Genomic DNA, 14979 nt, shown 5'->3' with positions numbered 1-14979 from the left:
TGCTAGTTACCGGTGCCGTTGCTAATAGCCCGATGTCAGTTGCACATTTTGTAAATTAGTGCACCTATTTTTTTAAAAGAAGAGTGGTTTGGAGGGGGGAGGTGATAGTTTTGACAGGTGAGCGAATTTTTTGAAGGGCTCCAAAATTCACCGATTAAAGAAGAAATAAATAAAACTAATGAGAATAAGAAAATAAGGCGAATTTTTCACATAGTTGATTTCGTTTAGCTCATTATTTTGATGTTTTCCGTTGGATACCAAAAGATCTTAAATAAAGTATTGATACATACGCCAAAACCCAACAAATGAATCATGTTATATTGATTATGGACAACAACGTTTTTTAACAGCTATAACTTTTGATTGAGACAAGTTTTGCTCACAAAAACAAGTAAATCTAATAAATAAAACTATTGCCTTTTTTTAATACTAACAGTTACAAGCATCAGCTCTAGAACTGAACTTATTGCCATTAGACTGATTGGATTCCGATGGAGCAGTGCTGTTTACGTTGACGACGGAAAACGATTTTTTTCTATGTATTGTCATCTCCATGACAGGCTAAGGCCAGGGTTGGCCCATCTCGCCGAAAACGATTTTCCGTATGTCTTCGTTATGTTGCAATATTATTGAAAACTGATAAAACGTATCAATTTTATATATTTTGGATTACATTTTTCACACAGTTGGGCTTATTTAAATATGCTAGGAGAATTGTATTGAGCACTGATAGATAAAAATTGAGCAATTTCTAGCATTGCGAGAGAAGCACCTATCTTTATGAAAAAGGCTTTCTGTGTTTCTTGGCCCACAGTTTTCAAAGAAAATAAGCTCTCATCGGTTTTTATTTATTGATTTATCGTTTCTCCCTTTATTTATTTAATTTCATATTTATTAATTTATTAATACAAGGCTTTATTTTTTCAACTTTTTATTTGTTTCATATTGTTATTCAAGTTTTACGTTGCTGGTTTATTTATTTATTCATTTATCCATTTATTTGTTCATTTATTTGTTTATCTATTTATTTATATATCCATGATAAAATCATAATAAAAAATAACATTTTTTTAATCAATGTTATCTCCATCGTGTTGTTTCCAATGAAAGTGCTACAATCTAATGGTAAATAACGGACTAGTAGTACACGCGGTCTTTTTTGCATATGTAAATGCTCAAAAGTATTTATTTATTTATTTATTTATTTATTGAATTTTAGGTTTATTCATTTATGTATGCTTTTTTATGTATTTTTTGATTGATTGATTTGTTTATTTATTTATTTATTTATTAATTTATTAATTTATTTATTTATTTATTTATTTATTTATTTATTTATTTATTTATTTATTTATTTATTTATTTATTTATTTATTCATTTATTTATTTATTTATTTATTTATTTATTTATTTATTTATTTATTTATTTATTTATTTATTTATTTATTCATTGATTTTTTATATATTTGCTTCTTTATTCATTTATTTATCAATTCGTTATTTTCTTATTTTATGTCTTTATTTGTTCAATCACCCTCATGGTTCAATTGGAAGAAATGATCAGTTTGCAGAGAATCACAAAAGATTCACAATTTGGTACTAAATGTTTACTCCAAACGTGTTGCTTTCAATGAAGATGCTTCAATGTACTGGTTAGTAATGGACTAGCTTGACTCTTTTCCATATGTTTATGTTAAAAATCAGTCTTAAAATTGTCAAATACTTGTATTCGAGCGAAACGAAAAATCGTATTTAGTATCCCAATGCGCTGAACAAAAATGAGACAAACTGCTGCAGCTCCTACCCAAATATCTTAAATAAGGTCCAGCTCCTTGCACATCATGATAGTAAGTTTGGCAAGCACCAACAATTCAAAAGGATAATAGAAGAATACGCACTAATAATCATATTCTCTTATGCAGGCCGAAAATTATCAAATTGTTCAAATATCAATTAAATTTCTTATTTGATTGAAAACGACTCTTCCATGCCTTTGTCGATTGAATAATGTTCGAAAAATAATAAATTCTACCGCAAATACAAGCTATTTAACAACAAAAACTAATCCCAATTCTCAGGCGACCTTTTTAACCTTGTTTAAATTGCTATTCCCTTACCCGTAAAAATTTCAATTATTAATCTTGTGGCAACCGGCAAAATTTTAATTTTTTCAACATAATTTTCATTCAAAATAAAATCCTTTCGTTCAAAATCTAGCTATTATAGCAAGAGATTTCCTGGTCAAAACGATTGGTAAATTGGTTGAAGAAATATAGCGGTTACCTAAACGCTATGAAAAATAACCGTTTCGTGGAACGACTGTAGTTTTACCCGTTCAACAAAAAAATAAAAAGCGAATGATAAGATGTTCTATTAGAAACTTCTTTGCTAATTTTTATGAGACTTTAAATATATGCCTAAAAACCTTTTTGAAAATTTCTCTGATTTTTTGTAATTTCATAAAGGCTGCAGAGTGCTCCCTCAAATTCACTCACCGATGTTGCACCCTGCGAACTATCCTCATTACCATCAACGTTTAGTTCTTCACTAGTATCACTTCTCGCATAGTTTGTTGAGAGACCACCTAGTTGTATCCGGAAGCCGAAATCTGAGAGTTCCTTTCCATTCGTGATGGATCGCGCTATTTTGAATCGTTCGATTTCCAAATCCGTTGGCGAAACACTTCTTGGAGGATACTTAATAGAGAAGGGATGCTGTTGATTTGGATGTGTTTGCTGTAGTTGGTGCTGATGATGTGAAGATGGTTGATGTTGACCTGACACACCAAGAGCAGGATGTTGTCCCATAGGATGCAAATTTGGCAGCACCGACGGTACTGGAATCCCCGGTTGCGCCGTTGAAAACTGTTGCGATGGTGAATGTTGCATACTCGAATCATTAGTAGCAACGTACTTCATACTATGATCAATCGAGTATTTCCCAGAAGGAAACTTGTCGATGTCGGATGGACTGAGACGGGCGGTTATGTTGTGCTCAGCTAACTGTTTTAGTCTTTCTATGGAAAACTTGGCACTCGGTTCTAAAAGATCACGGTCACTTTTGGCATATATGATATGATCACCGTTCACAGGTCGGAGGCTAATGTTCTCTTTGGAAAGAAGAGAATACTTGCCCTTCAACTCGAAGCTTTTTCCTTCTGATGTATGGAGTTCTTGATATCGCACTGTTAATCCGTCAGACTTTGGAGATAGTGGAGATCGCGCCGTTGGATGAGAAATATCCGTTGGGCTTAATGATGTGTGAGTAAGGCTCATTAACATTGCGTTTGATAGTTTTTCATGAGTCATTTGCACCGGTTCAGTTGATAATGATGGTGAATTTGGCTGGGAAAGCGGTGGGCTTTCCGGTTGTCCGGAATCCGATTTCGGCGACTGCATCATCACCATAGTATCGACTTAGTTCAAATATGACTGCGCAAAATAGCTTGATTTTATAATTAAAGCGAACACGATAATTTTTCTGATTTCAGCAATACAATTCGAACACAAAACGGCAACAAGTTTAGAACACTTCATAACCATTTCACACATTTCCAATAAAATACACAGCAAATCATAGCTTCTTCCGTATTCATATTTCCATTTCGAGAGTAGTTGAATTATCCGTACGAATTTCCACACTACACCGTTAAAGAGAACACCGAAAATTGTTGTCTCTAACGCTCATCGACAACGACTGGCTGTTTGTGCATTTTCCGCATCTCGTTCTCCCCAGAAAAATGGAAAATGAAAACGTAGTACTTTTTAACAGTATGTGTGCCTATGCTATGCGCGTGTCGGAGATGGTTGCACACAGTCACACGAGAACACGTGCTTCATTTTTAATTTCTAATTGGATTCCATAAACGAGAGTAGTAAGCCACGCCCTTATTTCTCCTCACAATAATATAGTCTAGTACCAACACACTCAAAAGCAACAGTTTTAAAGAGTGAAGCTATTAAAAACCACTTCAAGCTCACTTGAGTCAACATAGTAAATTGCGACGTTAGCTCACCGCAATGATATACTTTCGTTTTTCCGCCCAATCCGCCCACCCGCTGTTGTGTAAAGAAAAGGAAATGTCTACATCAAATTAAGTACGATAAGTAATTAAAATATATACGGTTCTCTTAAGAGATTATGTTCCCCCATTTCCCCACCCACATCCAATCCCGATTTCCACCATCATTGACAGCTTTGAATTTTCCTGACTGCCTTTGGGAATACGAGAGCTATTTGCTCTATTTACTCGCTACTCAATTTAAAAGCTTTCTCCAACCAGGCTCCCCCTCGCGACGCTTACTTTTGGCTTTGGTTTTGTATTTTCGGAACGACATTTTGCCTTGCAGCTCGCACAATCATCGCCCCCAGAACTACGATAAAGATGATCGGGCTGTTGCTGTTCTTATTATATTTCTGGTATGCCAATGAAAAAACAAAACGGTTCGTTAAAGTTAACGATATTTTTTTCTTTTTTTTGTATGTTACTGGAATCTATTGACTACTCTTGAATAGGGATTTGCTGGATTCGGGATAAGAGAAAATTGGTATAGTTCGATGCCGAGAGAAATTAGAATGTTAATTAGTTCGCTTATTAAAAATCAGCTATTGCAATGTTTAAACATGATTTCCGTGGGTATGGAAAGGACACTTTCTGATACTTTCATCACTACAATTTACTAAAAAAATTGATAGATAATCAAACCATTCCAATGAAGTTGTCACTCTTAGACAGAAGTTTGAATGTGGCAACTTCCGGCGGTACTTGAAATTAGCCTTCGAAATAGATTGCTGACAAGAAGATGTGACGAATGACTTATGAGACCTTCGCATAGTTTCCTATATTCTGGCAATGGAATTCTGGCACGAAATGAACAACCGATTCCGAATCTGGTCGTTGAAGATATTTGTTATTAAATGTGAAGACATTTGAAAACCTTTACCTTGTATCTCTGATATAGAAACACACAAGCCCTTTGTTATGGAAGGCATGTACCACTGCTATGAAAATCAAAACAGTTTTGATCGAATCATTAAATGCCGTATTTGGTTACTAAGTATCGATTTGATTAATCGTATGCTATCTAACCATCCCCAAGATTAGGGTGACCATTTCAAGCGAGTAAAAACCCCGGGACAATCTAAAAGGGAGCCGCCCGTTCCGTTACGTCTCGCAAGAATGTGTTTGACGATACTCTGCTAAAATGTCTTTCGTGAGAATTCTCAACCTGATCACTTTTTCGGATCCATGCACAAGTGATTCTTGCTACACCACAAGAAGCGAAGATTTGAAGCTATTATTAAAGTAATCTGCAATTATCAAGCGAGTGAGCGGATGAAATGTAATATTTTTAAAATATTCTTTAGCACTAAATACTAGTCATTGAAGTAAAGTAAAAACATCAACTGTTCCGGTAGCCTCCCTGAGCTATTCCTGACTCAAAAGTAAATATCTGGCAATCTGAAATGAAAAGCATTACCTTTTGATCTGTGAGCTAGGATCGAAACAAATGCAAAAACTACCATTATTTCCAAATTTCTCCATTTTAGTAATTGTCAATTGTGGTACACTTTATCAAAAGCGCCAGATAGGTGGATTTAAGTAATATCAGTTTGAACGTGAAGTTATTCCATGATAGTTATTGTTGTCTCAGTTATTATCTTTTATGAACTGGAAACATGTTCGTGGATTTCCAGCAAGATAGAAAAATTCAACATGCAAGTGATGTTCGAAAGATTTCGTAATTCGTGTACTTTAGGGTTTTGTTTATCGTACTCTATTTAAGAGGTAGTTTACCTCGGAGTTCACATTGCATTTACGGTTGCGGTTGGCCGAAATTGCGACCAGGACAAGAATCAATCACACGACTTTATGAAAAAAGTTAGGCTTGGAGGATAAAAACCAGGACAATTCTAACATTTTGTTCGACATCCCAGGACACTAGGACAGTCAGTTCAAAACCAGGACATGTCCTGGGAAACCAGGACGTATGGTCACCCTACCCAAGATGCAAAACGTCGTAAGGAATGCTTAAATATTGTGCATAGCGCCGAAAACAATTTTTCGTTTAGGGCTTTATGGGCCTATGACGCCTCATATATGTTGGTCGTTCCAAACACTATATATTAGCATAGGGTTGCCAAGAGGCTGATATAAACAGTCTACTAGCGGCATAAGAAAATAAGAAACCAGTCGTTTCAGGCTGCAGTGTTGCTCGAGCTTTGTGGTCTAGCTAAGTACAAGGAACGTACAAGGAACGCAAGGAACAACCTTTTCTTCTGAAGCAATTTCCGTTCTCGAAGAATGATAGCACAGTCGACCTTTTTCCGATAGCGTCATTTCTGGAATTAAATGTGTAAATAAATTAAATTGATAGAAACTACCGGATATAGTGCTAGTTCCATAAAGAGGTTCTTAATTGTGTAGAAAAAAAAATTCGATTCAAATAGTTTAGCACAGCGATTCTCAACTTGGGGTCCGTGGACGCCTAGGGGGCCGTGAATTCGTTGCTAGGGGCCCGCGAAGAAAAATATATGTTCTGAGTGCATATTGAAATTTAAAGTCTTGTTTCCCAGCAAACTGAAAATAAAATATTGATAGCATACAAAATCGATGTTTATCCGTGGGAGTCCGCATCAACCCAGTGTGATTTCTAAGGGGTCCGTGGAATAAAAAAGATTGAGAACCGCTGGTTTAGCACATCCACAAAATGATAAATATTTTTTTGTGATTTTTTTTTCACACATTGTACATCTTTAGAATTATTTGAAAGATACTGAAGTGTAGAGTTATTTTCATTTATTTTGCTTTTCATTTAAATAGATCCATAAAGCACCATAAATAACACAAAATGTTTCAAATTAAGAAACTTTCTTTATTACATTCGAAAACCCACATACTTCTATATAACAAAATGTAATGAAACATAAACACTTTGGGAAATGTATTTGGCATTACTTGAAGTACAGCACCATATACCAAATAAAGGGTGTTTCTATTTTTATTGAGTTATTTTTGATGACAGAGTTGATATATCAAGATATATTAAGATCTATATCTCAGCTGTCGGGAGAAAAATGTTATGACATCACGGTTATGGATAGCAAAACAGTTCAGATCAACATAATTTTTTATTAATTTGTGCTGTTTTCTCTACAATGCTATCATACCAAAAATATACGCTTGAACGTCTACAAAGTTTGGAATGATCAATCTAAACTGACATTTCGGTCAAGCAAACTTTTTTTCAGTTAGCTGCCAAAAAATCATCTTTTAAGACGCGTCTCATTTTTGGTTTTTAGGTTATTAAATAAACTATACTGCCTATTCAGAGTGATGAGCAACCAGAGAAGCTTCCAAATACAGTGACTGTGTGGTGCAGTTTGCTGGCCAATTTTTCTTTAAAATTTTTGCTGAAGACAACGTCAACGTCACTTGCGAGAAATATCGAGACATGGTTGAAGACTGGTTGCTTCTAAATATTATTGCACAAGACCTTTTGTCTAAATAAGATTAGGCAACAAGTCATAGCCGTTGCTAACATCAATTTATTGAAGACGACTTTCAATGGACGAAACCTATCGAAAAAGGGAATTGTCAATTGTCTATCTCGTTCTTGCGTTCTGGCGTCCTTGATTTTTTTTTCATTGTGCTACGTTAATTTTCACATCTATACCAAAAAATAATCAAAATTAACCAAAACTAGATCGATCGAAAAATATTCTTCAAACAATCACGGTAGACATTTGTCTGAAATAAATTCAAAACATTTAATTGTGGAGCGTATGCTACCAAAATACACATACATGATTGGTTACCAACAGCTTTGCGCATTTTATTTCAAGTTGAAAAAAATTATAAAAAACACCCAGGAAAAAAGAATTCCGCCATCTCAATCCTACCACCAACAAGCCGTGGGCTCAACTAGTATAGATATTTTGAAGTAGACATTTGAAGGCTTCGCGGTCTCAAATGTCAGCTACGTACTGTTTTCAACCTATTAAATGTTGCATATCAAAACGCCACCCTAGATTCGGCGTACAGTTTGTGTTTGTATTGAAAGAAGCAAACAATCAAAATAAAATGTCAAGAAAATGATACTGATTCAACTCGCCGTTGGTAAAAATTAAGGACCGTTTTTCATCGATTGCTTTGCCGTTAGACGTGTATTAGCTCTAGCACGTCATAAGATTCCATATACAACTGGCGTCAAATTGAACGTTGTTAATTGCATTAAACACTTGCCACCGATTAAAATTGGTACAGTATGTAAAGAGTGGTAATTATTCTGCAAAGTACAATCATAATGCATTCACGTGTCGTGCCAATCCACACAAAGTCCTGTTGTTGTTGCGGTGTAACGAAGCGAGTATGCTAGAGAGCGGTAAATGGCAGTAAATTGCCGGATATAGCTACTGCGGAAACTCATCGGAAAGAGTGTGACGTGCTACGCTCGATATGACAACATAAACTTTGCTGGAGCTAATATCGGACGCTCTCGTTTCTTTTTGTCTTCTGTTCTTGTGCATGGTTGCGATGGTTTCGCTGTGTAGTCTAATCTGATGCATGGCAACAAGACTTGGTTTCGAGAGGAATGGGTAGGAAGCCGTAATGGTTACTTTGTTTGCCGTGTGCTCTCTGAGCATTTATCTTTCGTTGTGTGTGTATGATTTCACATGGAAGGGATTACAACTGAGACCGCCCACAGAACGTTAGCCAATCGTGACGAGGAGAAAATAATTTACGTAGTGTTTGGGTTGTATGTGAGAACAGAGAGCAAAGTGTGAAATGCCAGAAACGCAAGCGAAGTGTGCATGGAGACCAATTTGCGATATTTACTTTCCAATTCGTTTATAGCTTGAGGGACGGCTACCACCACCGATCCACTGAATACGACCATCGAGCTTCTAAAGGACGATGTGGTTGGTTTCTTTTCACTTAATAATGCTGTGCGAGAGTTTTACGACCAATCTTGAAAACATCGCTTACTGGTCCAAGTGTGGTGGGACATGAGCATTTGTGGGAAATGACTTTCTACTTCTATTTAGTGTTTCACGTTCCATGCCGCTCTTGATGGTGTTACACGACGAGGCGACTAAGTTTTACCAAGGCTACTAAGCCTTCAGATTGTTTTCCGTACACAGATTTCCAACCTTTCGTTTAGCTTGAGGAATTTGGACAACCACTGTGCATTTAAGTCTGTACGAAATTTTCAGGCGTGTTCTTCAGAATTGGCTAGATCGATTTCAACCGAAATAGTTTAGAGGCCTAACATCCCGATGTGACGCTAATAATTTGATTCAGATTAAGATGTTTATTTTCTAAGATTTCGCCAGTTTTTGTAATTATATGTTATTGTGGTTCCAGACGGCTTATAAAATTAAGAATTTTACCAACGAGGTTTAGACTGTATAAATTGGATTATTCTCAGCGAAGATATTGGAAGACTCCATGCAACTGATATTATTTTGCATATAAAATTTAAAATCGTGATCAATGAAAAAGACGGCTAAGTTTAGGTCAATGATATCTTCACAAAATTCTATGAACGTCACAAGCATGGGATGAGTCGCTTAGAACAATGTGCCACACACACTATATAGGTTACGACAACACGATACAAAAATGCGAATCACAGTAATTCAGAATAATTTCACTCGTTACCACAATGTGCGTAACATTGAGACACACTTCTATCAACTCAATTTCATTTTAAATTTTTATAGTGCCGAAAGTTCCGAAAAATCGTTTTTTGATATAAGATTTTGAGGGAATATTAAATTGATCAAACGTGGTTTTGTGTTGTACTTGACCAGACCTACAACCTTTAACAGATCACTTTAAAAGTACATTAATTTTTTTATTTTGTAGCACCGTGTAATCGATGGATTTGAATCATCTATACAACCGAATCAGAAAAACATCTAATATGAATATTGTTAACAATTTTTGTGTTCTAGTTCCATTCGATTACACGCTCGTGAAATAGTTATGTAAAATATAGGATCATTTTTGGATTGCATGTTATTAAGGTGACGCGATTCCTGAATAACAACAAAGATTCAATTGTATTCGTTTTTACGCTATTACGCACATATACTTGGCTTCAAGCAAGCAGGTGACAGCATTTTTAAGCACGTGTGCTTTTCTCAAATATGAAGTAAACAATAAAATAGCAGGCCCCTGCTAGACAGCTATTTTTTCTTAGGCCACATCTGCCTTTGTTAAAATCAAAACAACCCAATGCAATAGCATGGGCTACCTGGTCCTAGAAGCGGCTAGGCCCATAATATGTTGACTACTTTAATAGTCTGTATATCTCCATAGCGGATGACAGGAACAACCGTCTGTGGCATGCTCGATGGCAATTATATCTCTTGCCAAGCCCGGCGGATAACGTAGGTAGTATGGGGAGTACTACTCACTCGAAAATAACCGAGAAGGTAATTACCCACTCGAAATTTTGGATCGACTAAAAAATTTGAAATCTGCCACGTATGTATCTCAAGCATACGTTGCGTGTAAATGATATGCTAGCATGTGCATTATGAAAATGCGACAATCCCTAATTACTACCCAATCGGGATAAAAGTGTAACGCCGGCCCTGTCTCTTGCCGACCCGTACGTCTACTGACACGCTGCGTAATGGGCACTCGGAAATGTTAAATAACATGCAATCCAAAACATATCCCATATTGAAGGAAATAATTTGTTTTTCAAAGAGTTCAGGTTGGTGGAAAGGTATGTTTCAATTATATAATTGTCATAGAAAAAAATCAACAACAAAAGTTTGTTTTAAATAAAATGTAAAATCCTATGAAATAAGGCGCATAACAAAAAATGGCATAAATCCTACAATTTACCATAGACAATGAATTGTGAGTAACAGAAGAATTGAGGAAATTCTGTGAATCTCCAACAAAAATATTGCGTCCTTATTGAGTTTTATTACTGAATACATTTGCACCTGATACACCTAGTTGTAAAATTGCCACGGTACATTAAACTTTAACTAACAAATACGTCAATTCCCTGATTATACTCCTCACATTCAGATTTTTAAAATGCCATATTTAAATTTTCCTATCCTAAAACAAACGTAGCTTGTGTCTCACACTTTTTGTTTTAGCCACCATGCCACTGCTCCTCTGCTTTTCATCTCTGTGTTTGTTTCGAAACACACTGCGCAGGCCTCAATCCCTCTGATCTGTACACTCTGACATTGCATAGCATGGCGAAAATACCCTCGACGAAGACTATTATCCCTAGAGTACTTTCACCACTTCTCGACCCCTTCAATGCCACACTTTTCCGGGCTTATCCCCGGGCGCTATGAGTATGTTCCGCACAGTTTGGCGCCATAATTTTCCACAGAGCAATTTGCTCAAGATTCAAATTACGATAAATGCACACGGATATTAAAATATAATAGGATATTTTCGGGATAACCTAAGCATTCGTTTGCTGGTTGTTCAGTCTAGAATGGAGAGCGGGACATAGCATGGCTGTTGAAAAGTGTGAAAGTTGTATATTTGACATAGTTATTACAGCTTTTATATAAACGACTGTTGAAGGGGAATGGAAATTGGAGACATTTTTTCCACAATGCGTCGGAGAAAATTGGCTTTTGTCAGAGCTTAGTCGGGTGGATAAGAGACACGGGGGAGTGAATGATAAATTTAAACGTTTTCAAATATTTAGGGGGTGTTATTATCATTAGTTGATAACACTAAATGGGAAAGCGTAGTAGCTATGCAAGGTGTTGTTCAAAGGCACATAACATTTGATGGTTTTTCTGAAGCGAGTAGTATGTACGATCAACCACATCAACAAGCCCGTTCAATTGAATGCTTGCTAATTTCCCGTACGACCCGTATTGCTTGCGAGCTAATATTTGATCTTCTGTTTAGAAGCTTTCGCACAGTATTTTCTCTGTGTTGTTGATTGAAGTTGGATGGAGGTTGAGAAATTGACCTTTTTGTCGGAACAATGGGAGCGTTGCAGTGAGATTAATTTAATGAGCTTTTTCTTTCATTGTTCATTCTTGTGTGCAAAAGTTATTAGAATGTTTCCAGAAATAAGTTTCTCTTGATTTTCAACAGCAAGTGTATGGGATTATGATTATGGCCCGACTTTGGCAACTTTGATTTGTAGCACCATAAAAAATAGTTTTTATGTGAAAATATTCTTAAAATAGGTATTCTTATTACGAGCATGTGTGTTATGAAGTTTGTACTTGTATCGATTTTGTTGGCTACTTTCGGCAAATTTGAGACTAAGAGAAACGAAAGCAATTAAATTGAAAGACGGATAGGTATTCTAGAGCGAATCAGTTATAAACTTAGAACGGAAAACTAGGACTATGCAGACATGATCGAAAGGAAATGTGAAGAGTCTCTTACCTTCTGCTAGCGAATCAGTTATAAACTTAGAACGGCGTCGGCGGTAAAACATGATGATGAGTTATCTTATATCAATGACATGCGGTAGACTTGGGTGCAACGCCCAACTTACTTAGCAGAAGGCAAAAGACTCTTCACATTTCCTAAGCCCCTATAATTAAAATAAAAAGAAAAACTTTGTTGGAGAAAAACTTTGTTGGAGAGACATAACTAATTTTGAAGAAGACATAAATTCTCCGTGTGTTCAGAATATCGAAATATATTAGACTATATGGTCGGTGATAAGTCAGACCCGACTAAGTGATATTGTATTGATATCGAGAAAAACAAGTTTAAAGTTTAAATCGTAGCATCCTTTACATTATAATTTGAAATTAATTTTTGCTATAATTCTTGCTTATTGTAACATATTTCAAATCAGCTAAGAGTCAAATGTAGTTGAAGAAATTGTTTATCCAGCGCTATAATTTTCTCATTTTATAAGGTTTTGCGACTTAGCCCGGTCTGATTTAACACTAACCATATGTAAAACAAAACTTTTAAAATGAGTCATTCTGATCTTACTCTAATTGATAAATCTCTTCTGCTGTGTATAAGTAATAAAATTCACATTTTATTCAAAGTAGACTCCAAAGTTTTATTGAAAAGAACTGGCTTTAAGAAAATTTCTTGAATATTGTTTTGTATATATATATATATATATATATATATATATATATATATATATATATATATATATATATATATATATATATATATATATATATATATATATATATATATATATATATATATATATATATATATATATATATATATATATATATATATATATATATATATATATATATATATATATATATATATATATATATATATATATATATATATATATATATATATATATATATATATATATATATATATATATATATATATATATATATATATATATATATATATATATATATATATATATATATATATATATATATATATATATATATATATATATATATATATATATATATATATATTGCATTTATGTAGCCTACATATTTTCTACAAAGTTTTACATTTCCTACAAAAGAAATGTATAGAATTCGCCTAAACTTTGAAAACTTTTTCCGAGGCCCAGAGGGCCGAGTTTTATATAACAATCGACTCAGCTCGACAAATTGGGACAATGTTTGTATGTGTGTGTGTGTGGGTATGTATGTATGTGCACTAATGTGAACCGATCTTAACGAAATTAGTTTCAAATGAAAGATCTAACGTTGCCATTTGACATTATTATTTTTGTTTTTCGATATGTTGTTTACTTTTCGAGATATCAGCGGTTTTGTCAAAATACCAAGGGTTTTAAGCAACTAACTTTCGAACAAAGCAATCGCATCGATTACATTTCATATGAATAGAAAGCTTATGAAAATACCTTTCTAACAAGCTATAGATTGTCAAAATCCGTTTACGAGCGGCGGAGATAATAAACATTTTGTATTTTCATTCCTCGCTTACCGATTTCCACTAACTAAAAATGATATCGTTACATACAGAGTATTGCTTTACGAGTGTTTTAGGGGTAATACTAAACCGATTTTGAATATCGAGGTATGAAATGTATGTGTGATTCAAGGAATTCTATTCCGAAAACTTTTTGTGAATTTACTTAATAATTAATTAACTATTTCTCAAAAATTAATACGCAAGTTTACTTCAAAGACAAAACAATGTGTAAATTCACTTCAAAGTGAAAATTTGTCCAGAGTTGATGTATTTATCCGTTGGATTAAGCATTGCGTTCAGTCGTGAGATGGTACATGAATACACAGATTACCAAGTAATCCTCCTAGTAGTGAGAAAATAGATTTCTGATATAATTCATATTCATATTATACTCGTAGCATCACAGAGCAACTGTGTTTTTGAAAGTTTACCTTCTTTTGCAAGATTTATGTTATACTCATTATGGCGTAAAAATTACCAGTTGCATTATTGCTAAAAAAGATGTAAGGAATCAAAATTTCGCCCTATATACAAAAATAATGTCACAGCTCTAGCCATCATTTACCATTCCTCACTTGTCTAACTGTCAAATTCCAAAAATATGCACAAATTAGATCCGGGAAAAATAGCAATCAAAGTGCAAGTAAAATGATGCTTTTAACTTTAAGCGATGGTTTCAATTGCCCAAATTTGCTTTATTCTGAGAACGCTTCAATTGAAGCTTCAATGCCAGAATTAGTAGAGGCATTGGATAATTCAATGGTCGTTTCATTTGAGTGCTCCGAATTCTACACGTAAATTAGCGAGGATTACAATCAGGGTTTATGCATTGGACAGATAGTCGATCTTACTGAATTTATGTCACACATATTACTGTGTAACTACAACTGACACTGAGTTGTACTGAAAACCCCAATATACATTTTTCATAATCAATGTGACTAAAAGCATTTTTATTTGCGAAAAAATACGACATAGGGTTACTGCTCCCTAATTCATCTTAGCACCTCTATTAATCCCACCCATTTGAACACATTAGTTAGAGCAGTATCTGCTATCTCTATTCAACG

The 14979-nt window shown here is 34.7% G+C and overlaps 1 protein-coding gene across 1 annotated transcript in view; it reads right to left on the bottom strand.

Annotated features, from left to right (window-relative positions):
* The window catches only part of LOC131695518 (homeobox protein slou), a 69231-nt gene extending 65551 nt beyond the window's left edge, over positions 1-3680 (bottom strand). The window contains exon 1 of the mRNA XM_058984077.1: positions 2496-3680. Within this exon, the coding sequence (XP_058840060.1) occupies positions 2496-3407 (912 nt within the window). The 5' untranslated portion in view covers positions 3408-3680. The remainder of the gene's footprint in view (positions 1-2495) is intronic.
* Between the last annotated feature and the right edge of the window lie 11299 nt (positions 3681-14979).

Source organism: Topomyia yanbarensis, chromosome 1 (assembly GCF_030247195.1).
Source record: "Topomyia yanbarensis strain Yona2022 chromosome 1, ASM3024719v1, whole genome shotgun sequence".
NCBI lineage: Eukaryota > Metazoa > Arthropoda > Insecta > Diptera > Culicidae > Topomyia > Topomyia yanbarensis.
Note: the sequence above shows the minus strand (reverse complement) of the source record. Positions and strands in the feature narration are given on the sequence as shown.